This window comes from Bos indicus x Bos taurus, chromosome 11 (assembly GCF_003369695.1).
Source record: "Bos indicus x Bos taurus breed Angus x Brahman F1 hybrid chromosome 11, Bos_hybrid_MaternalHap_v2.0, whole genome shotgun sequence".
NCBI classification, from domain to species: domain Eukaryota; kingdom Metazoa; phylum Chordata; class Mammalia; order Artiodactyla; family Bovidae; genus Bos; species Bos indicus x Bos taurus.
Genome location: NC_040086.1, coordinates 93,355,516 through 93,382,204, shown reverse-complemented (window position 1 = coordinate 93,382,204; position 26,689 = coordinate 93,355,516). Strand labels below are relative to the sequence as shown.

The following is a 26,689-nucleotide window of genomic DNA, read 5'->3' as shown; positions in this document are numbered from 1 at the left end:
CACTGCAGTTTTAACTAAATTCAAGAAAAACAGAAGTGATGGAATAAGCCCCCGAGCTCCAAATCACACCCACTGTTGGCTGACTCCCATCAGAAGGCTGTAGAAGTCACAGTTTCACACATTTGCCCTCCAAGAAGGTTAAATTTGAAATCTATTTAAATGTACTTTCAAGGAGGAAAAAATTCTAATCATTTCCTGGGCTAAGGCTAAATCTGCAATTTAGGTAAAACCAACTGTATACCTCATCTCAATTAGTACAAGATTCTTAACACTGTTTGAGACGGCATCACTTTTAATATCCCGAGAGCCAAGGTTCCCACTAAAAAGCACAGATGCTAACTCCACCCCCACCTTGCTCCCAGCAACAAAACATTCTACATACCATTTCAGAACGCTCATGGGCTCCCCTGAGGCCCATCCATAGTCCCAGGTTAAGAAACCCTGAATTAGAGAGAAGGTGGACACTTGGAACATGCCAGTTGGATATTTTGGTAGAAGTTAAAAAAAAAAAAAAAAAAAAATTCAGCCTAAAACACCTTTTCCTTGGTCACTCACTTGTCATTAATCTGTCATAGGAAGTGGATAAGGTTCTCTCTTAAAACACGTGCTACTTGCCTTGGGAAAGCTGGCCCCTGACCAGCCCCTGGAATAGGCAGGGATGTCCTGGCCCATGCTGCTGGCCTGGGTGGGAGGGAGACAGAACTACTGGGCACCTAGAGCGTGTACTGAGCAAGCTTGAGTCCTGACTCCACCGATGACTAACTGTGTGACTGAGGGCAAGCTACCTTATCTCAGCCTCAGCGTCCTCATCTGTGAAAACCCCAACTGTCCTTATGAGAAGTGCTGTTGTGAGGATCAAATGATATAATGCACATAAAGAGCTGAGAAGAGTACCTGGCACACAGTGAAGTCTTTTAAATAAAGAGTTGCTATGACTTCTTATTATCATCTGCATCCTTGCCCTGAATCTGAGGCAGCCACCTTCTGAACATGTGCTGCAAACAGGAAGCCATTCAAACAATGTCCATTTAACACAGAAGACTAGAAACAGGCTGCTTGTGGGAAACAGGAGCTCAGTTTAAAGTTCGGCTCAGAGGCCCCTGCAAAGGTCAGAATCCCTGCTGGGCTGCACTCAGAAAATCCAGCGCAGGAGAGAGCCTGGAGGCTAGCAGCTCTGCACGACAGGGGTGGAGCTATGCTGTGTGGGTGAGTGGGTACACAGGAAGAGTCTGGTACATGAAGGAGCTCCTGACCCCAGAGTCCTCACTGCTAAACAAAGAATTCTGACACAAGCCCATCTTCCCTTTTCAGTTAGTGAATAAAAGAACCTGAGATTTACGTAGGACTTTCAACCTAACCTCTACGCCTACTATTTTCTTTAATCCTCCAAGTAACTTTCTGAGATGGGTGCAGCAGGGATCCTCACCCTCACTGCTGTAGGGAGCAGTGAGGACCCCCCACTGCACGCCCTGGGGAATGGAGCCCTACTCAGGTAAAGTGACTTGTCTGAAGTAAAAGACCCAGTCTGTTCAGTCGCAGTGCCAGCATAAGAAAACAAATCTGGGGTGGTTCTTGTTTCTTATTCCTCTCTGTAGCTGAGCTCAGTGTATTCTTGGCATAGAAGACAATCTACAAATGCTTGTTGATATGAACTGACTTAAGGAAAGCAGATACCTGGGCAGAGGACATCAAAACCTGGTGGGCCAGAAGAGCACTGGTGTGTCACAGAGCAGCTGCGATGTTAAAGGCATCACCTTATTTCTTTCTCTACAACCCCTTGTGCTAACCTACCTAAGACAAAGCAGAGGCAGAACCAGGCTGACAGCCAAGGTCGGTGGGACTCCAATGCCTGCACTTAAAACCACTTGAAACAAATCAACATTCTATTTAATTTCTGAGCCTTTTTATTTAATTTGTTCAAACAGTTTAGACTCAAACTCCCTCAAAAATTACTAAATAGAATTAGGCATCCTTGTTCTACCATCAGAGTATTTTTCTAAAGTGCAATCAGCAAGTTATTAGCAGAGGACTCAAACATAGATAAGTACCAAAGGAGAGAAACTTATTAAAATAAGAAGGTGGTAACCACTGCTACCCTTTCAATAATCAGCAAACTTCAGGGTTCACTGCAGAGAAAGAGTAACCACTCAGAAGCTTCCTCATGAAATCCAATTCTAAAAGGTAGAACAAGCAAAGACATAAAACTAGCCTGGTCGAGTTACACTGAAAATGGCACTCAGCGACCGTGTACAAAAGGTAAGTTTCAACACTGACACAGAGACTGAGTTATTCATCATGATATGACAAGTATCGCCAAAAATGGACCTACAGAAGTGGCTCCTGACTCATTCATTCACTCCCCCAGGCACAGTAAAGCACAATGATGATAAGCACTGACTTCAGAGTCTGAAATTCCCGGGATCTAATCTCAACACCATCCCTTACTAACTTTGTGCTGGCTGGGAGTTTTCTTCAATTTTCTAAGCTTCAGTATACACATCTATAAAATGACCTCACATAGGGCCTCTAAGGATTAATTCACGATGTGTAGATACTATGCAAGGCTTCTGTGAACATATCAAGAAAAAAGACCAATAAAGTCACTATAAACACAGATCTTAAAACCCAAACACACATTAACTACACAAATGATTTAAGCAGAGAATGAAGTTCAAACTAAATACTGCTTTTAGCTCATGATTAAAAACACACCCTGAATGCAAATACTCCTAAATGCCAAAGAGTCTTCTGTTTCTCCAAATGGCAAATGGTTAGGATTATATAATTGAGAGATATTACTACTTGCAATAATATCTTTTCTCACAGGTAGTTTGAAGTCTAGCATTTTCACTTTATGTTTGAAACAACAAATTTCAATGAAGCAGTGGTTCAGAAATTCCATTTCACATTAGGCAGGATTCTACAGAACAAGGATCAAGTCTTTCTTCTTGATCTAAGAAACCCACAGAGCCATCTCTTTTGGCATGGTTCTTGCTTCTTCTAAGCCTCACTTACTGGACTTATTTTAAAAAATTCCATTATAGACACATGAAGAAACAGTTGCTCCTACATATTTCTGGAGTCAAAAACTTAAAAGACCTAATTTATTTTTTTCCCATTTCCCCCCGCTAAATATGATGCATGGGTTGCCAGGCTCCTAGGACCATTCTCGATCTTCTGGAACAATGTAAATTGAAATTGCTTTTAGATCTTGTATCATAAGTGGAAGCAATTTTTTCTGTCTCAGCTCACTGACCCATGGAGGGAGAGAAATTCAATAGACAGTTAAATGAGCTGATGTATGTGGTTAAATTTAAGATAAAGAGCAGGGGATCTATAACTCCTCAAGAAATTTAAAAAAATTCAGTCTCATAATAAACTAAGAAGAAAGAAGAAAGGGCAGGAAAGAAAGAAAAAAAGAGAGGCAAGTAAAGACAGATACAGAGCAAGATTTACAGAGACAAGGAAGACACAGAGCACAGAGAATGCAGACTGTGTGGGCAGCAGACCCACCTTGTGGCCACTTAAGATACTGCCACACCAAACTCCGTTCCTGTCGCCTTTGGCAAAAAGAGGCCATGCAACTGGCTGTCAGAAGACCCTAGTTCCAATGGGGCTTTTGTCACTGCCCAGTCAGTATCAGTTGGGTAAGTCACTTGGCTTCTATAAGCCTGTTTCCATGCTTGACTTGCCCTTCACACCTCACAGGGTACTGTGAGGAACCAATGATATTCTTACAGAATCTATACAAATATTGGAAATTACAACATTGCAACTGCTAAAACACAAAAGACAACAAGAGTCTCCTGGACTAGCATGGGAGGTAAAGCATTCCCAATTCCCATCTTAATCAGGAAGTACAACTGAGAAAAGGGAGTCACAACTTTGCTTTTACATTAAAAAATAATGGAATGGGATTGAATGAGTTACAGAGCCAATATTTCCTTTCTAAATTTATACCAAGAAACTCAAAAGCTAGTTTCCAAACCATTCACATGGTAGGAATCCCCTTTCCTATGTCCAGAGGGTCTCTAAACTGCCCAAAGGTCCTATTCACTCACTGTGCGCCCCACCCCAGGCCCTCCCTGTCATGCAGTCCACACAATGCAGGGTTCATCACTGAACTTGACAATGATTTTTTTTATTTTTGAGTACACAGATTATCACTGTGACTGAAGTCTTTTGCCAATAATTGGCTATTGCCTGTATCTGCTCTAATATTATTTGGTATTAAGTATAGCTGCAAGAGTAAAACTAATAATCATCACTAACTCAACTGTACATACCATACCCCACCTTTTAGCAGAAAAGCTCATTCTCTCATGTCCTGGTGAATCTGCAGGTTTTCCAGGATAAGTCAGTTTCAAGAAAAAATTACTATTCTTCTCACCTGAAGCCATATGCAAGTAGGGAAAATCATCCAAAGTGTACCCTAACCATGTAGAGAGCTTTCCAGGACCAAAAGGAATTTTGTATCTAAGCAAATAATAATGTGAGTTGTGCGGGCTTGTTGACTTTAATTTCTTGGAAGCATAGGCAAGGAAAAAAAGACATCAGACACCTCCCATCTGGACTTGGGAAATAAAGAATCCATATATTATTAATGTGTTTCAAGCTAATGAAAACACAAAAGGTAAACCTTCGGCTAGATCTATTTTTAAGACTTGCCCAAATATCCATGTTAACACTTCTTTGTAAAACACTTGGAAGAAACTCAACAGAAAAGTCACTTATTCACTTGTCCAACCAATATTTATATGTCAGATCCTGTTCTTGTGCTGGGGATTCAGCAATAAACAAAAAAGAGAAAGTGCCCTCTGTCAGAGGCTTAATTCCAGCATGGGTAGAGGGGAACGCAGACAATAATCAAACAAATAATGTTAAGGAGAAATAAGTGAACTGTGGAAAATACAAAAGGATAGGAGATAGGGTGGAAAGAGTTGGGGGAGTGCTACTGTAGACACTGTAATTAGAGAAGGCTTCTCTGGTGACACGTTCACTGAGCCTATGACTTAAGAGGTTTGGGTAAAGCCATGTGGGCATCAAGGAGAACAACATTACAGGCAGAGAGACCAGCCAGTGCAAAGGTCTGAGGAGGGAACAAGCTTCGCATGTAAGGAGGCTGGGGTGTCTGAAGTGGAAAGCATAAGGGGGAAAAGCAGCAGCAGCTGAAACTAGCCTGTCGGAGGGGAGATGGGGCCAAGTCTTGCAGGTCAACTCAAGGACTCTTGAATTTTATTCTGAGATAAGAAGCCATTAGAGTGTTAAGCATGTGAGAGATGAGATCAAGAAGAGTCTAGGTAGAAACCACTGTGGAAGCAGGAGGACCAAGGAAATTACTGGAAAAATGCCAGAAGAGAAGGGAAGAGATGATTAGACTAGGGCATGGGTAAGGAAGGAGTTGAGAAGTGATCAGATTCAGGATGTAGTCTGATGGCAGAGCTTGGATGTGGAGGACGAAGATGTAAAGTGTGAGAAAGAGAGTAGGAGGGGCTGGTATCACGTTTTCAGGTCTGAGCAACCAGGTCCTACAAACAGGAGACAGGGGCACTGAGAAAGGAGCAGGTTTTGGAGGGGAGGGGAAGAAATCATAAGCAAATAAGAGGCAGCACCTTCCTGTATGTAAACCAGGTAGAAAGAGTAGCTCTAAGAAGTTCAGAGCTCACGTGGCTCTGTCCTTTCCACAAAGCCATCATCAGTGTTACTGAAAAGAGTTTGTCTGCTGGAAAATCCAAGAAGGGAATACTCATAGTAGTCGCCATTGTTTCTTGAACCCTTACTCATCACCTGGCATGAAGGTAAACACTGTACACACACTGTGTTAATCCTCACATGTGAAAACACTCATCACAGCACCTGGCACATGGTAAAATACCACTACATGTTAACCATGGGACTTGTTAAGTATGTAGCATTTAAATTTAATAACTTTAATGACTGATTTCTGGAAGTTCTATTTCCTTTTTTTGTTGTTCAAATCCCCCATTCACTTTACATCAGGATTCCTACCATTTCTCAGTCTAACAGGTAGTTTTACGTATTCTTGCTTTTATAAACAGGCCATTCCAAAGTCCTAGCTTTATGCAGAGACTCAGTTTCAGCTGCCTCCGGAAGGCCCCAAATCATGTCATAACTTCATGAGCATTAATAATCCTAACACACAGTTTGGTCCCACATTCCCTTGGGATGCTCTTTTATTATCACACACATGAGCTTTAAGCAACTTTGTTTCAGGCACCTGGACATTTCTCCTTTTTCTTTCAAGTTCATCCAGGTATTTAAACATTTCTTGGGTCATACTTTATTTGGCATCTCCGAATGTTTAAAGAAGGGTAGCCTGAACTAGCTCACTATGACATATAACCAGAACCAGAAGTCCAATAATACCTTACAGATGAGGAAACGGTGCCTTAAATAGGTCTGTGCTCTATGCAGCAGACAGTGAAGCTTCTCTCCTGACACAGAGGTTACAGTTTTACCCTCTGGAGTCACACCAAATAAACGTGACAGTCAGCCTTTTATGCACCCTATAAGCATCTCAATACAGCTATTTATTCTGTCTTCCATTTGCCTCCATCCTTCACATTCCAAACTAAACTCCCTCAATTATTTTTTCTTCTTTAAAAACAAAACTTTCATAACATGAACACGAGGAGATTCCTTTTTTTCAAACCTTAAAATAATACAAATCATAAATGCTCCACTGGAAGCGATCAACAGTGAATGGGTTTCCTTCATGTATTATTATTTTCATTTTAGGGAATTTATGTCCACAACAACAAAAACTGAAAGTTAAAGGATGACACAATACAAATCATGAAACCTGAGTTCTGCCACTAACTAGCTATACAAAATTAGGGGGCTTTGTGCTTTGGTTTGTCTTCAAAATTGGAATAATAATTCTTTCCCTAGAGTTCAAAATGGGGAAAGCAATGAGATTAATTCATAGGCTGTAATATATATGAAACAATTTAGAAAATTATACAATACAAAGGAAAACATTATTAATGTGCTATAAATGTTGACAGTTTTATCAGGAAGAGTGAGACACTAACAAAATAATCTACATTAATGCAAAAATGACTTTACCTTCATGTTGCAAGCTAGTTCCATTAGTTTTTTTGCATTTTCTTCTGAGCGGTATCTCTTAGGAAGCTGAACCCTGAAGAATTTCAGGGCACCTTCAAAGTCTGTCAGTAGCAAGTCATCTTTGGAAGTCTTGAAGAAAGAAGAAAACACAACCATGTACAGAAAAGAAGCTTTTTTGCTATAAAGATGCTCAAGAAGTATTTCATAATCCCAGCACCTTTATAATCCCCAGAAGGTAACTCTGTAGCCTTTGCTAGAGCTGCGTGCATGTGTCCACTGTCAGGGACAGTGCTAGAGCACAGCGGCTACTTACGATGAGATCAGAAATGCCAGATAGCCCAGCTTACAAACAAGTGTGCACTGTACCTTTAATAACCCAAGGGCGACGTTAAATATAACACTTATTCCCTAAAAGAGAAAACAGAGAAAACATTTTCAGTGTTTAGAACTGGACTAACTATTAAGCTATTTGTCTTCAGAATAGCCCGCAATTTTAGAGAGATTGTAAAAACTTGAATAAAGAAATGGAGTATCTTGAAAATATTTTGGAAAATAAAAATTACAGGGCCACCAATGAAAAACTAAAGGTAGACCCAGTTTCCCATTCTTCTGAGAGAAGGGCTTTTCTACAGCTATTTTGACAGTTCAAGAATGCTTTCCAAAGTATACTATGCTTCCAAACTAAAAGATTAGTCATAAAATTGTGATCCCTCGTGAAATAACGCCTGGTGTCTCTTCCACTGCCCACTCGAAGGACAACAATCACCCTGTCCAGGAGTCCTATGTCCCAGAAATGAATCTGCTCAGGGTTCCCTCCAACCTGCCTTTCTTCATCTAATCATTCTAGGAGTGCTGGGGCAAAGGACAGCTGAGGGGAGGCACCAACATCTGCTGACCAAGTTAAACTTTAAAAGTTTCTGGGCCTCAGTTTCTATAACTAATAGTCTCCCAATGGTTTTCTGAGCTAATTAGCTCAGAAAGTTTAAGTTACTCAGCCTGTCACCAGACCCACAGTAATTACTTAATAGTTGTTTATAATAGTGAAAAACTAGATAAAGGTTTGCGATTAGGAATTGGTTACATAAATTACGATCTATCCAAAGAATGGAATATCTGACAGTAAGTAAGAGTAATGGTATATTTCTGGAATGCTGTTTTCTTATGTTTCAAGCTAGACAGAAGATACAGATTTTTAAATGGATTTTTGTATGTTTTAAATATGGGATAATTAAACAAAAAGGAGGATGGTACAGATGTATGTGTCTATAGATATTCAAGTATGAGATAAAAATAAGTTACTGAATAGCATATAAGCATAGTCATATTTTATATGCATATAAAGTCATAATATATATACCATATGAAAAAACTGTTCCACACAGAACTTACACATACACATATATGAAAACACACAAAAAAAGGCTGAAACAATATACATTAAATGTTAAAAGTAGTTTTCCTTTAGACTGGGATCAGAAGTATTTTCACATCATTTTGCTTATACTTTCTATAACAAACATGTATTATTTTTGAAATTAGCTTTTTCTTCTTAGGCACACCCTCCAAAACCTAAGACTAAGCTGTGGCAAAGACTGTTATTTACTATAACATCTATTTTCTTTTAGTAATAGACTCTCAAGTTTAAGAAAATTTCTAGGCAGCTTAAAAAAAAATTATCCTTAGCAGCTAGGGATATGTGGTCATGTACCTAAGTTCTGGCCAACAAGAGGTTAAGTGGAAATGCAGGTGGAAATTCCAGGAAGTGTCTTTTAAAAGAGGGGGTACACCTCCTCCGAACCCCTAAACTTCCTAGCTTAAATAAAGAGATAGTGTTTGGACCACTCATCAGCCATACAGAACAGAGCTGCACTCTGGGCAAGGCAGTTACTGCCTGTGACACAGGAGGGAAACTACCAACAAAAGCTTAAGTGCTGTGGCCTCTGATACGCACCTCACATAAAAGCAGGTCGATGATATGGAAGACCATGTACAGAGGGAACTTCGCAGTGAAGAGCGTAAGAAACCACTGGGAGGCATACATGTGCGCTTCAAGGCTTATGTCCAGGAAGTGGTTGTACAGGTCAGGGATGTACTCCTGAAACAGCAGACTGATTAGCTTTATGCACATATGCAGCTGTTTAACTCTCACTCAGGAGGCTCATAAATCTGCCAACAATAGGTCAAAAATGTCATATATTTGTGTTTTTATAAAAACTGAAAAAGTGCTCAGAAGAACACTTATCATCTGGTATGAGACTGGCACTGGACTCTCATTTTCAGTTCACAAAGCAGCTCTGAAGAGGAATCCCCACTTGGTGACAAGTATCTGAAAGGACAGTTTTTCTAAGTTATGAAATGTTTGGCAAAGTTTGTTTCACTTTTGTTAGGAGATTCCCAACCAGTCAGCTTCAGAGCCTTGGTAAGTATTTCTAGACTGAGTTTGCTGTGTTAAAATAAAGGCTCCTACACCCATCTGATCTTCTGGGTGTTTATGAGACTGAAAACCTGGCTCACACCCATCAGGTTAACACCTTATTAATCTTGGCATCATTATTACATGGAGAGAAATGAAATACACTAAACCTGATCCTGGATGGCTAAGGAATCACTACTGCTCCTTGGCACCATTTCCTCAATCCTGTTCTTCCCAGTCCTGCACCCTTATCGGCAAATGCAAGCTGGATTCTCTTTTTACCTGCATGAGGCGCTCCAACTGGTAAAATTTGCAATGCAAATCTTCAAAGTTTTGTTTGAAAAGTTCCCTGAGACCATAGTCAAACATGATCTTGACCAGAACACTGAATGCTTGTTCCTCAGGCATCTGTAACAGGGAAAGAGGGAATGGGTGGGAGGATCAAAAATACATACAGAAGTTTTCTCAGTATGTAAAATTCATCCCTAAACTCTCTTATTTGAATACTAGGAAATTTAGTGGTATGCAGTAACTCAGATCTCAGTTGTGTTATGTTTTATAACATTCATTCTTTCAACCAGGAAATATTTAATAATGCCTACTCTATGTCAGACACTGTTGCTGTCCTTGAGGAGCCTCTCATACAATTAATAACTAAATCTCCTACAATAACTAAAATGAATTAGAAAGATCAGTGGGAACACAAGAACAAAAAAGACTGAGTATTCCAGAGGGAGCTAGGAATAGGCTTTAGAGGGAGGACAGGATTCGAACTGAGTAAGAATAGGCCTACTACACGAGTATATGTTTCACCTTCCCCAAATCACGAGACCTTTGTTAAATCATTTTACCTCCTTAACTGTGAATTCATTTCAGTAAAAATGTTCTTCTTCCTCATTGTTGCTAAAAACATGGCTAGTTACAGAAGAACCTTATGTATTCTAATATTTGGAGTAATGCTTCAGGTATTATAGTAACGCTTGCAGTAACACTTAAGATACTACAAAAAGCTTCCCTCACTTCACTTCTATTTACAAACGCTACCACTTATATATCTTCTGTAACTTTACGGAAAAATATCTTCTTGAGAACTTGGCAAATGTCTAGTTTTCAAAATATAAAAAGAACACTGGAAATATTTAAGGCATGATGTGACCACAGCAAGCTTCTCAAATGTCAGGAAGGTGAATGGGTTTCTGTTGAAGACGACGACGACGGTGGGCTGAGCAAAGAAACTGGGAATAAAGCAAAGCTAAAGAGCAAATGAGACTAAGTAGTGAAATGAGAAAAGGATAGCAAATCATTGTTGGAAAGGTAAGGGCTTCAGGGGCAAAGGACCAGACCTTTGAGGTCTTTATCATCAAGACAACTTCACTCTTCACTCGCTGAGGGAGACATGGCCTGCCTAGAGTGACATTTCTGATGTTACGCAGCACATGTGCCCCTGCTCTGAATCAAACACTTATTTTAAACACAATGGCAAGCAGCATAGAGTTCAAACCAAGATACTGGGGATTTGATCGGGAAACTCATTTTAAAAGTGTTGTGGTACTTAAATGGGGATAAATGTCCTTGCACTAAAGTTGAGAACAAAGACAAACCATACAGACTTGGTGAGACTCTGAGATATTAAAGTATGATGAAAACAACAAAACAAAAATTTAAAACTTGACCTCATGATGCAGTGTTAATCAGCTTGAAGGTGAGAATCATTTCACAATGCATAGTATATCAAATCATCACATTTTACACTTTATATACACAATTTTAATTTGTCAATTACATGTAAATAAGACTGGGGGAAAAAAACTTGACTTTTTCTTTATCAATGTCATAGCTTTGTCAAATTTTTGCATGCCTACCAATACCAAGCAGCTAGGTTCATAGCAAGAAGATGTAAAGTGGTTTTGTTACACTTGTATTACAACCTACACAAAATGGATTAAACCTCTTCCAACAACTTCCTCTCCTTAGAGAAACAAAATCTAGACTGCGTGGCCTGGCCTCCACAGCTCCCCTTCAAATCGGTCTTGGCCTCTCTAGCTCCCTCCCCCCCACTCCCCATGGCTCCTGATGCTCCGGTCACACTGCCCTTCTTTCAGTTCTTTCCAGATGCCAAGTTTTCCCCATTTCAGGGTTTCTATATACTATACTCGGAGAAGGCACTGGCACCCCACTCCAGTACTCTTGCCTGGAAAATCCCATGGCCGGAGGAGCCTGGTGGGCTGCAGTCCATGGGATCGCTAAGAGTCGGACACAACTGAGTAACTTCACTTTCGCTTTTCACTTTCATGCATTGGAGAAGGAAATGGCAACCCACTCCAGTGTTCTTGCCTGGAGAATCCCAGGGATGGGGGAGCCTGGTGGGCTGCCATCTACGGGGTCACACAGAGTCAGACATGACTGAAGCGACTTAGCAGCAGCATATATTATACTATTCTCTTTGCCGGGAATGCGCTACTCTCCACTCTAGTTCTCAAAATAGTTCTATTATTTTTAGAACAATGTTTAAAGAAAGTTAAATGATACAGAAAAGTACAAAAGAGAATGGATGCCCCTTCTCCTTTTTCAGGGTTCCTGTTAGAGGTTACCTTGCCAGAGAAGTCTGTAAATGAGGCTTCCTTGTTATTATCCTGTATCACACTTTTCACTGTACCTTCACAGAGCCACTGAAATTAACAATGACATACATGCACTGCTTTTTTGCCTACAACTAGCTCTGCATCCACAAGGACTGGGCCATAGTTACTTGATTCACTCCTGATGTCTATCTAGCACAGTTCAAACCGTAACAGGTGCTCAAAAACTCCCCTACCATCATCTATGGGGTATTTTTGCCAAACATTTTAACTTGAATCATGAGGAAATGATCAGACAAATCAAGAATTTGGGATGTCTTACAAGGCTTGAATTTTCCAAATTGTCAATGGCATGGGACACACAAAAAGGCAAAGAGGACAGTTTAGATTAAAAATAAAAAGCAATGACAATCAAATGCGATGTTTGAATCTTTACTGATCTGGGTTAGGGAAAAAAGAGCTAAAAGGATTTCACTGAGTGAACAGGGAAACTGAATGTGGACTGTGGGTAAGACATGCTGACTTGTCAGATCTGCCTGTGATACTCTGGTTAGGTCCTCAGGAGACACATACACAAGTATTTAGGAGTGGAATACTTTGATATTTGCTACTTATATTATCCAAAAGTAATTTCAAAAAATTCTTCCATAAAAATATAAAACACCCGTGTTCTGTGTGTGTGAAAAAGGAAGGAAAAGAGATGCAGAGAAGGCAGTGTGGAAGAATAATGAACTGATAAATTAAGTCAAGTGTATACAGGTGTTCACCTTAACAATTTTTCAATTCTGTTGTGGATTTAAAGAAACACTAAGAAGAGGGAGGATAAAGGTCTTTGCTGAATGAATGAATAAAATGGCACGGAAGCAAGCCAACTTTGCCGTTCTAGCCCAATACATAAATCTCAAAGCAAAGACTGATGACAGCGGCTACTTTAGAGAAGATAAAACGTCCTCAAAGGGTTTAACCAAGACTAAAGTCTATCCAATTATCCTAGTAATAAAAAAAGTTCTGCCCTTGTACCAATTTTCAACACTGTCATTTATTTTTACCATGTTTCTCTCCCATGATGACATTATATTAAGAAAAAGGTTTCCGGATATAGGAGTTAACACTCATGCACTAGAGTCTGCCCAAAGGCAATACAAAGCCGTGATCAAGTCTGAGGCAGGACATGTGTTAAGAAATACACAGAGACCTAATTACTCACATGGAGAAGCAGAACAGCAGCGAGAAATGACTGGCCTTGGCAATAGCCAATCTCTTCATCATACACAGAATAAGCCTGGGGGGAAAAAACCACAGGAGGTGTAAATGAATGTAGCCAGTCTTAAAAACAAAATACAACACAAAACTTTATTTATTTGGCTGCATTGGGTCTTAGTTGCAGCATGTGAGGTCTTTGAGTTGTTGTACAGGGGATCTAGTTCTCTGACCAGGCAGGGATCGAACCTAGGCCCCTTACCTTGGAAGCTGGGAGTCTCAGCCAACGGACCACCCGGGAAGTCCCAAATGCAGTCACTCTTGAGTCATAGTTGCCTTATAGAAACTCGGAACACAGGAACCCCAAAAATGCTACCCCCACTCCACTATGGCATTCTGATGGTCACTGAATGATGCAAACATTTCTCTTCAATTCCAACTTTTCTTTACAATACATAAACCTGTCACGCCACTTCTTGTAGCCAGGGAGCAGTAAGGTTAAGCAAAAATTATTTCAGCACTAAAAAAAAGGTTGTCATTCTGTCTGTCTTTGCTCACATTTTTCTTTCTTCTCTGCCTGGAAAACGTGCTCTTCCTTAAGGTTCCAAACATATCCCATTTTCCCAGGATTCTTTCTCTCCTCGGCAGGTCTATGGTACTTACTACAAATGTATGCTTATTACAGCACTTAACATACTGCATTTTAGAGGTCCCTCCTCTCTACTAGACTACTAACTTCATATGGGCAGGGGTGGTGCCCTATTCAACCTAGCAGCACATCAACACATACCAGGCACTCACCAAACACTGTCAATGTTTATATGTGTAAACATGCTTTCATAAATTCAGGTGAAATTCAATATAATCTCATTACATCCCCCACTTTGTCAAATTTTATCTGATGAGAGGGCCTACAGAACAAGAAACACCCATCTTTTCCAAAGACAAGATGCACAGAGAGATTTAGAAATGATCTTTTATAATTTAATGAGACAACTTTCTACCTATCAAATCAGTAAAAACTAACAAGTGTTAAAACCAGTTTCATTAAGGCTGTTAAAAACTAGCAGTAACATATGCTAACACAGGTCTGTGGAAAGCTATTTGACAATACGGATGAAGGTACTAATCAACATTTGATTAGTAAAGAAAGAATAAAGGTTTCACAGTTAATAGTTGTGCTGGAACTCCACAACTGCTAATGTCTGGTCTGGCTCTTAGGCCCACTACTTACATTCCTTATTTGTATGATGAGAATAATCACAGTATTTATATAATAGAGCTGATGTATTATTCTCAGTCCCCTCAAGTAAAGTACTTAGTGTATGGCTTTACCAATTATGTCCTGGGATAAAAACCTATTGAATTTTCTATAGGTACAGAATGGAGGGGAGCATTTTCTATAGGTAAAGAATGGAGGGGAGCATTCCTGAAGGAATGCATACAGACATGAAAGTACGTAACACATTTGGGAAATGTTTGGAATATAAGGTTCACGGAGGCTGTAAGGAAATATGGGGAAGAAAAGGCATTTCATTAATTCATCAACATTTAGTGAGCACCTACTATAATATGGCATGCACCGTGCCAAGGGCTACAGATGCTAATATATGTAAGAAATGATTCTTGCCCTTGAGAATTTCACAGTTCAGTTGGGAAGTCTGACAAGCAAATCAACCAGAGTACAGTGAGAAGTTCAATATGATTGAAGCATAAAATATTTAGGGAATAAGCCAGGATATATTACAGAATGCCTTTAATACTAAGCTAATGGATTTAGGAACAGGAAATAAACTAAGGAATTTTGATTCCATTCTGTGGGTTTAACAGAGGCCACTAAAATGATCCTGTTCTAGGGTCAACACAGAGAAAATAATAAATAGGCTTGAACCCAAAGGCAGGGAGACTAATGCAAGGCAGCTTTTATGTAAGTGCCAGCAACATATGATAGTGGCCTGTACCAGGGCAGTGAATAGAGAGGGAAGTACTGCTGCAAGAGACAACAATCATATCAAACTGAACGTGGCCAAAGGAAGGAACTGAAAAAAAACTGAAAAATGATTGTATCTTCAGCAAGACAACAGCATGGGGGTAAAAGGACTATTTTTCATTAAAAGAGATGTAACAACTAACCACAGTGGGAATATTGCTGGATCCTGATTCTAACTAAACTGTACAGACATTTAGGGAAATCTGATTATGGAACAGCAACTGGATGGTACTGCTCATTAATGCCACAGGTGGATAATGATCTTATTTTTTGATGTGCGGTGAAGACTTATTTTTTTGATGTGTGGTAATGTTTGAAGTTTGCTTTAAAGCACTTTAGGGAAGATGAAGCAACTGTGGCAATATGCTGATAAATTCTGGGTAGGGATATAAACAAACTCATTTACACTATTCAACTTTTATGGATGTTTGAAAATTTTCATAATGAAGTATGTTTTTAAATGGACCGTATTATTATACCTTTTCTGGTATACTTGACAGACTTCCGCAAGGAGATCAAAAAGCAGCTGGAAATTCAGGCCTTGAGCTAATGTAGATTCGGAAACACTTACGCAGTGGTGACAGCTGAGGCTGTAGGGTGGAAGGAGTCACCCAGGGAGACAGTGGAGAGCTACAGTAACCAGCGGCTGAGCACCTAGAGGAAGGCCTCTGTTTTAGGAACTCACGCGCGCGAGATAAAAAGTCATGTGGGAGGGAATCAACGAAATTGTTACAGAAGTGAGAGCTTAACCAGGAGGAGGAGAAATCAGGAGCAGATAGAGCTGTAATTAAGATCATCATGAGAGAGAAACCACAGCGTAGGGGGTCAGGAGTATGGGATCAGAGTCAGTGAGAACAGGGTTTCCTTCTGGGACATTTTTCAGGAAGGTGAGGGATAGTTAGATTGTTTCCTTAAATGGGAAGCACAACTGAGAAGGGTTTAAAAAGGATGATGACAAGAGGATCACAACAGAAATGATAGCTCTGTAAGTTCTATGAGGAAACTGAAATTAACCCCAAGGAATAGTTTGCTAAGTTCCAAGCGTCTTTATAGTTTAAAGCATCTGGTTTATCACTGGGGCTTCCCTGGTGGCTCAGACAGTAAAGTATCCTCCTGCGACGCAGGTGACCCGGGTTGAATCCTGGGTCAGGATTTCCCCTGGAGAAAGGAATGGCTACCCAATGTAGTATTCTTGCCTGGAGAATTCCATGGACAGAAGAGTCTGGTGGGCTACAGTTCATGGGGTCGCAGAGTCAGACATGACTGAGTGGCTAACACTTCCAATTTATCATTGGAGACATTGTCTTTTATTGCTAGTCTGTCCTAAAACTAGCTGTTGGTTTTGCCTTCTCAACCGTAATATGCAAATTCCTTGAAGGTATGTCTTGTGCCTTATACTTCCTATATAGTAGGTGCTACATAGGTACTTGCTTAGTTTTAGGGGGAATAGACCAAAGCCTAGTTCTGAGGACCAAGAAAGTCAAATTCATCACTTACAATGTGAATACTAAAAAGGAGTTTGTAATGCTGTAGGACTCAGAGGCTTTTAACATAAAACCAACTCGTGAGTCTAAATGTGGTGCCAGGGAACTATTGACTGAAAGTCCTGATTAAAAGAAATCCTACCATTTTATTTTAAATTATTTCCTGTTCACCATGAATCTAAAATTGTGTTGTTACTTTTGGTTTTACAAAAACTATTCTCTTTTTTTGCATTCTTGGACATAAAATACAAATTACATTTTGCAGTTATCTTTTGCATAATTCCAAAGGAACAGAATAACCACCTAAAACAGGCTTTTTTTCAGTATGAAATACCTTGCATATTTTATATAAAGAATCTTGTCCATCTCCTCCTGTGTCCTTAAAGTAGTCATGGGCTGGGAATGTCCGGTTAATATCACGAGTGATAGCACTGTCCTGGGGAGACTCCTGTGGAAACACCAGGAAGCAGAAGGTTCAGTAGTCAGTGATGGATGTACTTGTCTAGGCTAATACAACAAGGTTGTCTTCTAATTTACCTGCTTTAAAATGCTGCAGGAACATACATACACACATGCATGCCTGCGTCTTCAGGGAAGGAAAAGCAAATACTAAGAGGGGAAAAAAAAAAAAAGAAAAGAGACCCGTTTCACTGTATACACCTCATGTATATTCCATCTCTGCTGCAAGGAAGTGCAGGTGATAACCTTTCTATTGTTAAGAAGGAAAATGTGTTTCAAAGCGGATTTCCCATAGGAAAACACTCAATCTAACCTCAAAAGAAAGAGGCAAAATGCTCCTGTTAGAAAAACTGGGTACAAAAATTGCTGCTTTAATTGATCCTATGGCACAAAACTAATGGGCCAGGTTCTCAAAGGGAAAACACAAGTTCCCGGATTGGAACTTACCCAGGGGCAAATGGCATAAAAACTCACATAGCCGTCTACTCAATATGAAACTAGACTATCAAATGCCAAGGGAAAAAAGAAAAAAAAAATGCCAAGGGATTCAAATGGGCTATGGGAAAATATCCCTTGCTTTTTTACCAATGGAGAAAAACTGTTTCCTCTTCTACAATAAGTAATTAAAACTAAATGAATGTCAGTAATGCACAAAATATGCCAAACACCCAGCTATTTCTAATAGCTTCCCTTTGTTAAATTTTATTTGCTCATGTGCTAAAGAATTGGAGCACAGAAACATGACCTTCTGTTTTAACAACGCATTGTCCTCATAGCTAAGACAACAGACTTGATTCTCCTCAGTGAGACTGCATTATATTCAGCACCCCATCCAAGAGCCTGACACTCTTGTTTCAAATGAAAAATTAGTAATTTTTTTTTTGGGTCTTGTAATTTTTCTAGCCTTTTACCTTTTAGGTAATCAGGTTCCCAGGGCCGTAAATATTTTACAGTTGTGCAATCTAAAATAACTTTACATTAAAAGTTTTTTTTACTGTATAAATTTGACATGTTAACATCATGTAAATTTACAGTGTAGAGCATGTTACTCTCCATGGAGTCGCAGAGTCGACTGAGTGACACTTTCACTTTGATACATTTATACTGTATTGTAAAATGATTGCCAGTATAGCAGTATCACATTGTAGTTCAGTATTACTGTCTACATACATACTGTGCATTAGATTTTTGGTTTATTTACTACTCATTATTACTACTCATTACAAAGTTTGTATGCTTAAAAACTAGTCTTATCCTTTCAACCTCTGTCACTAGTGAGCTAACTTTAAGCCTGTGCTCTTTCTTAACCTGCAAACTATTTAAGCCTACAGTGACACTGCCAAACTGCTTTCCAAAGAGATTTACTGGCAGACTACCAGGATTTTTTAATTTTTCTGACTACTAGTTTTTAATGCATCATTAACAACAGTCAGGGCAGCTCTGAGCTGTGGTGATCCCTGACAGCACAAAATGCAAGGTGAGAATTAAAGACTACAGTTGTTATTTGCCTGGTGGCAGCTTCTAGGCTGTAACACACGGAGAGGAAACAGAGCTGGGGATAGGGAGTACTTCCCTGAGTTGAGAAAACAGACAGCAGAATTCAGGGAGGGCAAGGTAGCTAGACTCTGCAGCTCAGAGTACCAAAGAGAAAAGCTGAACAGAAGGAGGTCTGCAAAGCTACCTAGAGGGGTCCCTATGAGTCACAAAATCATAAAGAAAAAGATGATAACCTGGAATTCATCAAATTAAAAATCTTTAATATTCAAAACTTACTGTTAAAAACATGAAAAATGGAAGCCATGAACAGGATAAATCACCTATACAATCTATCTGATAACTGATTTATATCTGAAACATATAAAAGGCGACAAACAACTGATTTAAAGGGAGGAGGGGAATGGTGGTAAAAGATGGAATAAATGTTTCACAAAAGAAGACACAGAGATGGCAAATAAGCACATGAAAAATTTCAACATCATTAGTTATCAGCAAAATGTAAATTAGAAGTACAATGAGATTTCTCTGCATGGTCACTAAATGCTAAAATGAAAAGTACCCAATATATAAAGGACTAGTAAAGGGTGAAGAACAACTTGAACTCTCATACATTGCTGGTGGGAATGCAAAATGGTACAAATACTATAGAAACCATTTGGAAGTTTCTTATAAAGTTAAACATATGCTTATCATGCAATTTAGTGACTCATGTCTACATAGTTATCCAAGAGAAATGAAAATAAAAACGCATGTAAATACTTGAATTCAAATGTTTGTAGCAGTGTGATTCCTGATGGCCCAAACTGGGCTCCAGTGGGTAAATGGATAAAGAAACTGTGGTACATGCATATAGTGATGGAATACTACTCAGCAATAAAAGGGGAAAAACCCAGTGACAATGCAACATGATAGATCACAAAAGCATGAGACTGTATGAAATAAGACAGACATAAAAGACCACTTTCTATAATTCCATGTATATGAAATTCTACAAAAGACAAATCACAAGGTACAGAAAGCAGATCAATGTTTGGAAGTGGCTGGGGCTCAAGGGAGAAGCCTGATATTTGGCAAAACTAATACAATATTATAAAGTTTAAAAATAAAATTAAAAAAAAAAGAGCGAAGACAACTTTTTAATACGCATATTAAAAAGCAGAGGCATTACTTTGCCAAGAAAGGTTTTTCTAGTCAAAGCTATGGTTTTTCCAGTAGTCATGTATGGATGTGAGAGGTGGACCATAAAGAAAGCAGAGCGCCAAAGAACTGATGCTTCTGAACTGTGGTGCTGGAGAAGACTCTTGAGAGTTCCTTGGACTGCAAAGAAATCCAACCAGTCCAACCTAAAGGAAATCAGTCTGAATATTCATTGGAAGGACTGACTCGGAAGCTGAAACTCCAATATTTTGGCCACCTGATGCAAAGAACTGATTCATTGGAAAAGATCCTGATACTAGGAAAGACTGAAGGCGGGAGAAAGGGATGACAGAGGATGAAATGGTTGGATGGTATCACCAACTCAACGGACTGAGTTTGAGTAAGCTCCGGAGTTGGTGATGGACAGGGAAGCCTGGTGTGCTTGCAATCCATGGGGTTGCAAATCGTTGGTCATGACTGATCAATTGAACTGAACTGAAGTAAGAGTGAATGGAAGTGATGGAATTATTTTTGAAGTGATGGAATTATCCATCACATCCATGGTACTAATTAAAACATGTTGTATTGTTCACTAAAAGCTGGTGAATTTTATTGTACATATATCACATCTAAATAAGGTGATTTTAAAATGGAAAAACAGCTTTTCGGCCGGAACGGCCATGTTCCAGTGATTCGCCAAGATGACCAACACAAAGGGAAAGAGGCGGGGCACCCGCTACATGTTCTCCAGGACTTTCAGAAAACATGGAGGTGTTCCCTTGGCCACATTCATGCGAATCTACAAGGGTGATATTGTAGGTATCAAGGGAATGGTTACTGTTCAAAAAGGAATGCCCCACAAGTGTTACCATGGCAAAACTGGGAGAGTCTACAATGTCACCCAGCATGCTGTTGGCATCATTGTAAACAAACAAGTTAAGGGCAAGATTCTTGCCAAGAGAATTAATGTGCGTATCAAGCATATTAAGCACTCCAAGAGCCGAGATAGCTTCCTGAAACGTGTGAAGGAAAATGATCAGAAAAAGAAGGAAGCCAAAGAGAAAGGGACTTGGGTTAAGCTGAAGCGCCAGCCTGTTCCACCCAGAGAAGCACACTTTGTGAGGACCAATGGAAAGGAACCCGAACTGTTGGAGCCCATTCCCTATGAATTCATGGCCTGATGGGTGTAAAAATAAAGACCCGGATTGTGCAAATGAAAAAAAAATAAATAAAATGGAAAACAAACAAGAGAGGATACACATACAACCAAACAAGAGTCTCTGGATGATTCAGGTCCTTTGGATTAAGAATTCCCACTACTAGTTTAGCTGCTGCTAAGTCACTTCAGTCGTGTCCGACTCTGTGCGACCCCATAGACGGCAGCCCACCAGGCTCCCCCGTCCCTGGGATTCCCTAGACAAGAACACTGGAATGGGTTGCATTTCCTTCCCCAGTGCATGAAAGTGAAGAGTGAAAGTGCAGTTGCTCAGTCGTGTCTGACCCTTTGCGACTCCATGGACTGCAGCCTACCAGCTTCCTCTGCCCACGGGATTTCCCAGCCAAGAGTACTGGAGTGGGTTGCCATCACCTTCTCCAACTAGTTTAGCTATATGTACCTAAAAAATGAAAATGATGCCAATTCATCTTTAAGGCCTTAAAACCAGGGGCTTAGCTTAGAGTCAGATGTATCTGGGTTTAAAAGCTGGCCTTACTCTCTTACTTGGCTGAGAAACTTAAGGTAAGCTTGTCTTCTCTGGTTAATATAATCTACCTTATAAAGTTGTAATGATGGTCACTTTAAATAATCTATAAATTATAAACATGTAAAGAGCTTCCAAGGCTTCCCTGGTGGCTCAGTGGTAAAGAATCTGCCTGCAATGAAGGCGAAATTGGTTAGCTCACCTGGGAAGATCCCCTGGAAGAGCAAATGGCAACCCTCTAGTATTCTTGCCTGGGAAATCCGATGGACAGAGGAGCATGGTGGGCTACAATCCACTGGGATCATAAGACAGTGGGGTATGACTTAGTGACTGAAACAACAAAGAGCTTCCAGAACTGCCTGACACATATATAAAGCACCTGATAAAAGTGAAAGCAAGCACAGCGTCCAGCACCCTGAGAGCTGGGGCTGTCCTCTAAACACACGCACATCCACACACAAATAAGCACATACTCATGCACACAAATGTGCGTGTGCACACACACTGTTATAGAGTACACACACGCACATGGTTCACAGAATGTGTATTGTTTTTACTTTTTTTTTGTTTTGTTTTTACTTTTGAATATCTTATTTTCCTATAAAACTATTTACATAGGGTTAGAAACTGTGATTTAGTTTTGTAACTTCCAGAGCCTAGCAAAATCATGACACACACTTAGTGCCTGATAAATATATCAAAGAAAAATCCAAAAGCTTCCTTAAAATTGAGTGATGACAATGCTCATGTGATCAACAGCTCTCCCCAAACCACAATCTCTAATGCTAATGTTTATTAATTCAAGAATCATGTGAAAGAGGCATGAGACCAATCAGAAGAGAACCTTATTAATAATTAAAGACATTCTGACTAAATACCTGAAAAAAAAACCAAGACTGCTATGATGATTGATTCATTAGTGACTTTCAAATTGTGTCATATGCAGGCAAGAGAATAACTGTGATGAGACACAGAACAGAGCCCCACCTTGTGCCTTCTCTTTATTTTTTAACAAAATAAGAAAGTAAGGTTATTTTAAAAAATTAAGTGCCTTATCAGTACCTTTAGGGAAGTATATTGATTTTACCAAGCCATCCCAAAACTGAAAATTTGTTTCCTCAGGGGTTTTATTATGAAATATTTCAGTAATGACAAAAGTATAGAGAACATATAATGAATACACATGTGATTATCAAGATTAAGAAAGCAAACATCATAGATACAACTCTGTACACCTAATTCGAATCTGTTATGCCCTCTTCCTCCTTTTATAGTTAACCACTATCCTGATTTTGCTATCATTGCCAGGCATATTTTAATGTATATGTTATGTACATATATGTGTGTAGATGCATGTATTAATATATGTATATGAATACAGTATCTACAAACCATATATATTCTTTACAGAATGTTTAAAGTATTTTCTTTAAATGACATTATAATCCATGTCCTCTTCAGTAGCTTCTTTTATTCAATACTATATCATACAGTGGAAGTGAGAAATAGATTTAAGGGACTAGATCTGATGGATAGAGTGCCTGATGAACTATAGAATGAGGTTCGTGACACTGTACAGGAGACAGGGATCAAGACCATCTCCATGGAAAAGAAATGTAAAAAAGCAAAATGGCTGTCTGGGGAGGCCTTACAAATAGCTGTGAAAAGAAGAGAAGCGAAAAGCAAAGGAGAAAAGGAAAGATATAAACATCTGAATGCAGAGTCACAAAGAATAGCAAGAAGAGATAAGAAAGCCTTCTTCACGGATCAATGCAAAGAAATAGAGGAAAACAACAGAATGGGAAAGACTAGGGATCTCTTCAAGAAAATCAGAGATACCAAAGAAACATTTCATGCAAAGATGAGCTCAATAAAGGACAGAAATGGTATGGACCTAACAGAAGCAGAAGATATTAAGAAGAGATGGCAAGAATACACAGAAGAACTGTACAAAAAAGATCTTCACGACCCAGATAATCACGATGGTGTGATCACTGACCTAGAGCCAGACATCCTGGAATGTGAAGTCAAGTGGGCCTTAGAAAGCATCACTACGAACAAAGCTAGTGGAGGTGATGGAATTCCAGTTGAGCTATTCCAAATCCTGAAAGATGATGCTGTGAAAGTGCTGCACTCAATATGCCAGCAAATTTGGAAAACTCAGCAGTGGCCACAGGACTGGAAAAGGTCAGTTTTCATTCCAATCCCAAAGAAAGGCAATGCCAAAGAATGCTCAAACTACTGCACAATTGCACTCATCTCGCGCGCTAGTAGAGTAATGCTCAAAATTCTCCAAGCCAGGCTTCAGCAATATGTGAACCGTGAACTTCCTGATGTTCAAGCTGGTTTTAGAAAAGGCAGAGGAACCAGAGATCAAATTGCCAACATCCGCTGGATCATACAAAGAGCATGAGAGTTCCAGAAAAACATCTATTTCTGCTTTAGTGACTATGCAAAAGCCTTTGACTGTGTGGATCACAATAAACTGTGGAAAATTCTGAAAGAGATGGGAATACCAGGCCACCTGACCTGCCTCTTGAGAAATCTGTATGCAGGTCAAGAAGCAACACTTAGAATTGGACATGGAACAACAGACTGGTTCCAAATAGGAAAAGGAGTACGTCAAGGCTGGATATTGACACCCTGTTTATTTAACTTATATGCAGAGCACATCATGAGAAACGCTGGACTGGAAGAAACACAAGCTGGAATCAAGATTGCCAGGAGAAATATCAATAACCTCAGATATGCAGATGACACCACCCTTACAGCAGAAGTGAAGAGCAACTCAAAAGCCTCTTGATGAAAGTGAAAGTGGAGAGTGAAAGAGTTGGCTTAAAGCTCAACATTCAGAAAACAAAGATCATGGCTTCCGGTCCCACCACTTCATGGGAAATAGATGGGGAAACAGTGGAAACAGTGTCAGACTTTATTTTGGGGGGCTCCAAAATCACTGCAGATGGTGACTGCAGCCATGAAATTAAAAGACGCTTACTCCTTGGAAGGAAAGTTATGACCAACCTAGATAGCATATTCAAAAGCAGAGACATTACTTTGCCAACAAAGGTCCGTCTAGTCAAGGCTATGGTTTTTCCTGTGGTCATGTATGGATGTGAGAGTTGGACTGTGAAGAACGCTGAGCGCCAAAGAATTGATGCTTTTGAACTGTGGTGTTGGAGAAGACTCTTGAGAGTCCCTTGGACTGCAAGGAGATCCAACCAGTCCATCATAAAGGAGATCAGCCCTGGGATTTCTTTGGAAGGAATGATGCTAAAGCTGAAACTCCAGTACTTTGGCCACCTCATGCGAAGAGTGGACTCACTGGAAAAGACTCTGATGCTGGGAGGGATTGGGGGCAGGAGGAGAAGGGGACAACAGAGGATGAGATGGCTGGATGGCATCACTGACTCAATGGACGTGAGTCTCAGCGAACTCCGGGAGTTGGTGATGGACAGGAGGCCTGGCGTGCTGCGATTCATGGGGTCACAAAGAGTCGGACATGACTGAGCGACTGATGATCTGATGATATTTTAATGATTAATCTATGGTGATAAACATAGCTCAAATGGATTTAACTGTATAACTATGTAGTTATTTATGTATAGAGTTATTTATCTATTCTACTGTGGATAAACATTTAGATGATTTCAACATTTTCCACTACAATGTGATAATAAAGATTCACGCGTCTTCTCAAAACAAAAAAGAGAAAGAAATAGAACTGAGTAAAGACTGGGTCCTTCAGCTCAAAATGCAAAATAAATCATCCTGCAATTATCAAGAGAATGATACAAAAGGAGTCTATATTAATATATATTACTGTGGGTTAATAGTTTTTATTTAGCCTAGGATATATGAATTCTCTTCAATTCAGTTTTATGTATGTATTTTTGGCCACACTGTGCAGATTGCAGGATCTTAGTTCCCCAACCAAGGATTGAACCTAGGACCCCACAGTGAAAGCGCCAAGTCCAACCTCTGGACTGCCAGGGAATTCCCTTGAATTAAAATTAAAACTCAGTTTTAATTTTAACAAACACATAGAATATAAAATAGCAACACAAAGAGAAAACTACAGGCATGTTGGGAGTTAAGAAATCTTTGAAATAAAACTGTTTCATGAATAGCTCAAACAACAACAGATTGTTGTTATCTGCTTCAATTGTGAAACTGCAGCATGACAAAAACTTATTGCACCCCTAGAGTCATTTAGAGGAAAAATAATTGGATTTCACCAAAATTAAAAATTTTATGCTTATAAAATGTGTCATTAAGAGAAGAAATAGGCCAGTAGTACATGTATCTGAAAAGGAACTATATTCAGAATATATATAAAAATGTAAAGACATGACCTAATAAAATGGGCAAAAATTTGAGCAGACACATTAGATAAGTAAATGAAAAGGCAGTTACCAGGACAATGCCAATTAAAACCACAATGAGCAAGTTAGTCAGAGCCTCTACTAAAAAGAATGAGTTTTTGGTGATGAGGGGAGAGCTACTACCTGGAACACTCTGTAGAGAATAATTCAATCAAGTGGAGATCTGGAAAATCAGAATGATAATTTTAAAGCACTGAAGAAGATGACCCAAAGCAGCACTAAGTAGTTTCTGAAAGGTTCAGGAACTTAAAAACAAAAAGGAGGAAGAGGACTTAAAGCACTAAAACAATAATTAAAATAAATTCCACATTGACAAAACTTTTCAAAAATGATGACTAGACATGTTATTGAGCTACATTTGAAGTTCAGCCTACAATAAATTATTCTGAAAAAGTTGTAAATTCTATTCTTGAATTATATCTCCACTCTAATTGTATTTCCAAAAGAGATTTCTGTTTTTTTAAAATGTCAGATGAAATCACTCTGGAATTTTATGAAACAAAAATGAAAGCTCTGAAATAGGCTATGAATGATAGATTGTGGCTTAAGACAAACAGGAAGGTTAGAAAATTATATGAAGAATGACAGAAGTACAAAAAGCTTCAGCACATTCTATGCCAGTTGTGTCAGTCATAACAGACTGACCGACGATAAAGATAACTTGAAAATGGATACACAGTTATGAGAGGGATAATTTAGAAATTCAAATGTACATAGAATAGGAAAACATAAAACACTTCTCTGAAAAAACTCTGTAAC

The 26,689-nt window shown here is 39.4% G+C and overlaps 2 protein-coding genes across 7 annotated transcripts in view; one reads left to right on the top strand and one right to left on the bottom strand.

The window, feature by feature from the left end:
• Nucleotides 1-26,689, bottom strand: part of RABGAP1 (RAB GTPase activating protein 1) — a 169,313-nt gene that overhangs the window by 21,232 nt on the left and 121,392 nt on the right. For all 6 annotated transcript variants that reach the window (XM_027556208.1, XM_027556211.1, XM_027556207.1 and 3 more), the window contains 6 exons: nucleotides 17,090-17,203; nucleotides 13,289-13,363; nucleotides 9,785-9,910; nucleotides 9,041-9,184; nucleotides 7,456-7,497; nucleotides 7,090-7,218 (listed from right to left, as the gene is read on the bottom strand). In XM_027556208.1, coding sequence (XP_027412009.1) covers nucleotides 7,090-7,218; nucleotides 7,456-7,497; nucleotides 9,041-9,184; nucleotides 9,785-9,910; nucleotides 13,289-13,363; nucleotides 17,090-17,203 — 630 coding nt within the window. The remainder of the gene's footprint in view (nucleotides 1-7,089; nucleotides 7,219-7,455; nucleotides 7,498-9,040; nucleotides 9,185-9,784; nucleotides 9,911-13,288; nucleotides 13,364-17,089; nucleotides 17,204-26,689) is intronic.
• On the top strand, nucleotides 20,516-21,035 carry LOC113901621 (60S ribosomal protein L21-like). Its single transcript, XM_027556218.1, has one exon. It carries the CDS (start codon nucleotides 20,550-20,552, stop codon nucleotides 21,027-21,029), a length of 480 nt encoding a protein of 159 aa, XP_027412019.1. The 5' UTR covers nucleotides 20,516-20,549; the 3' UTR covers nucleotides 21,030-21,035.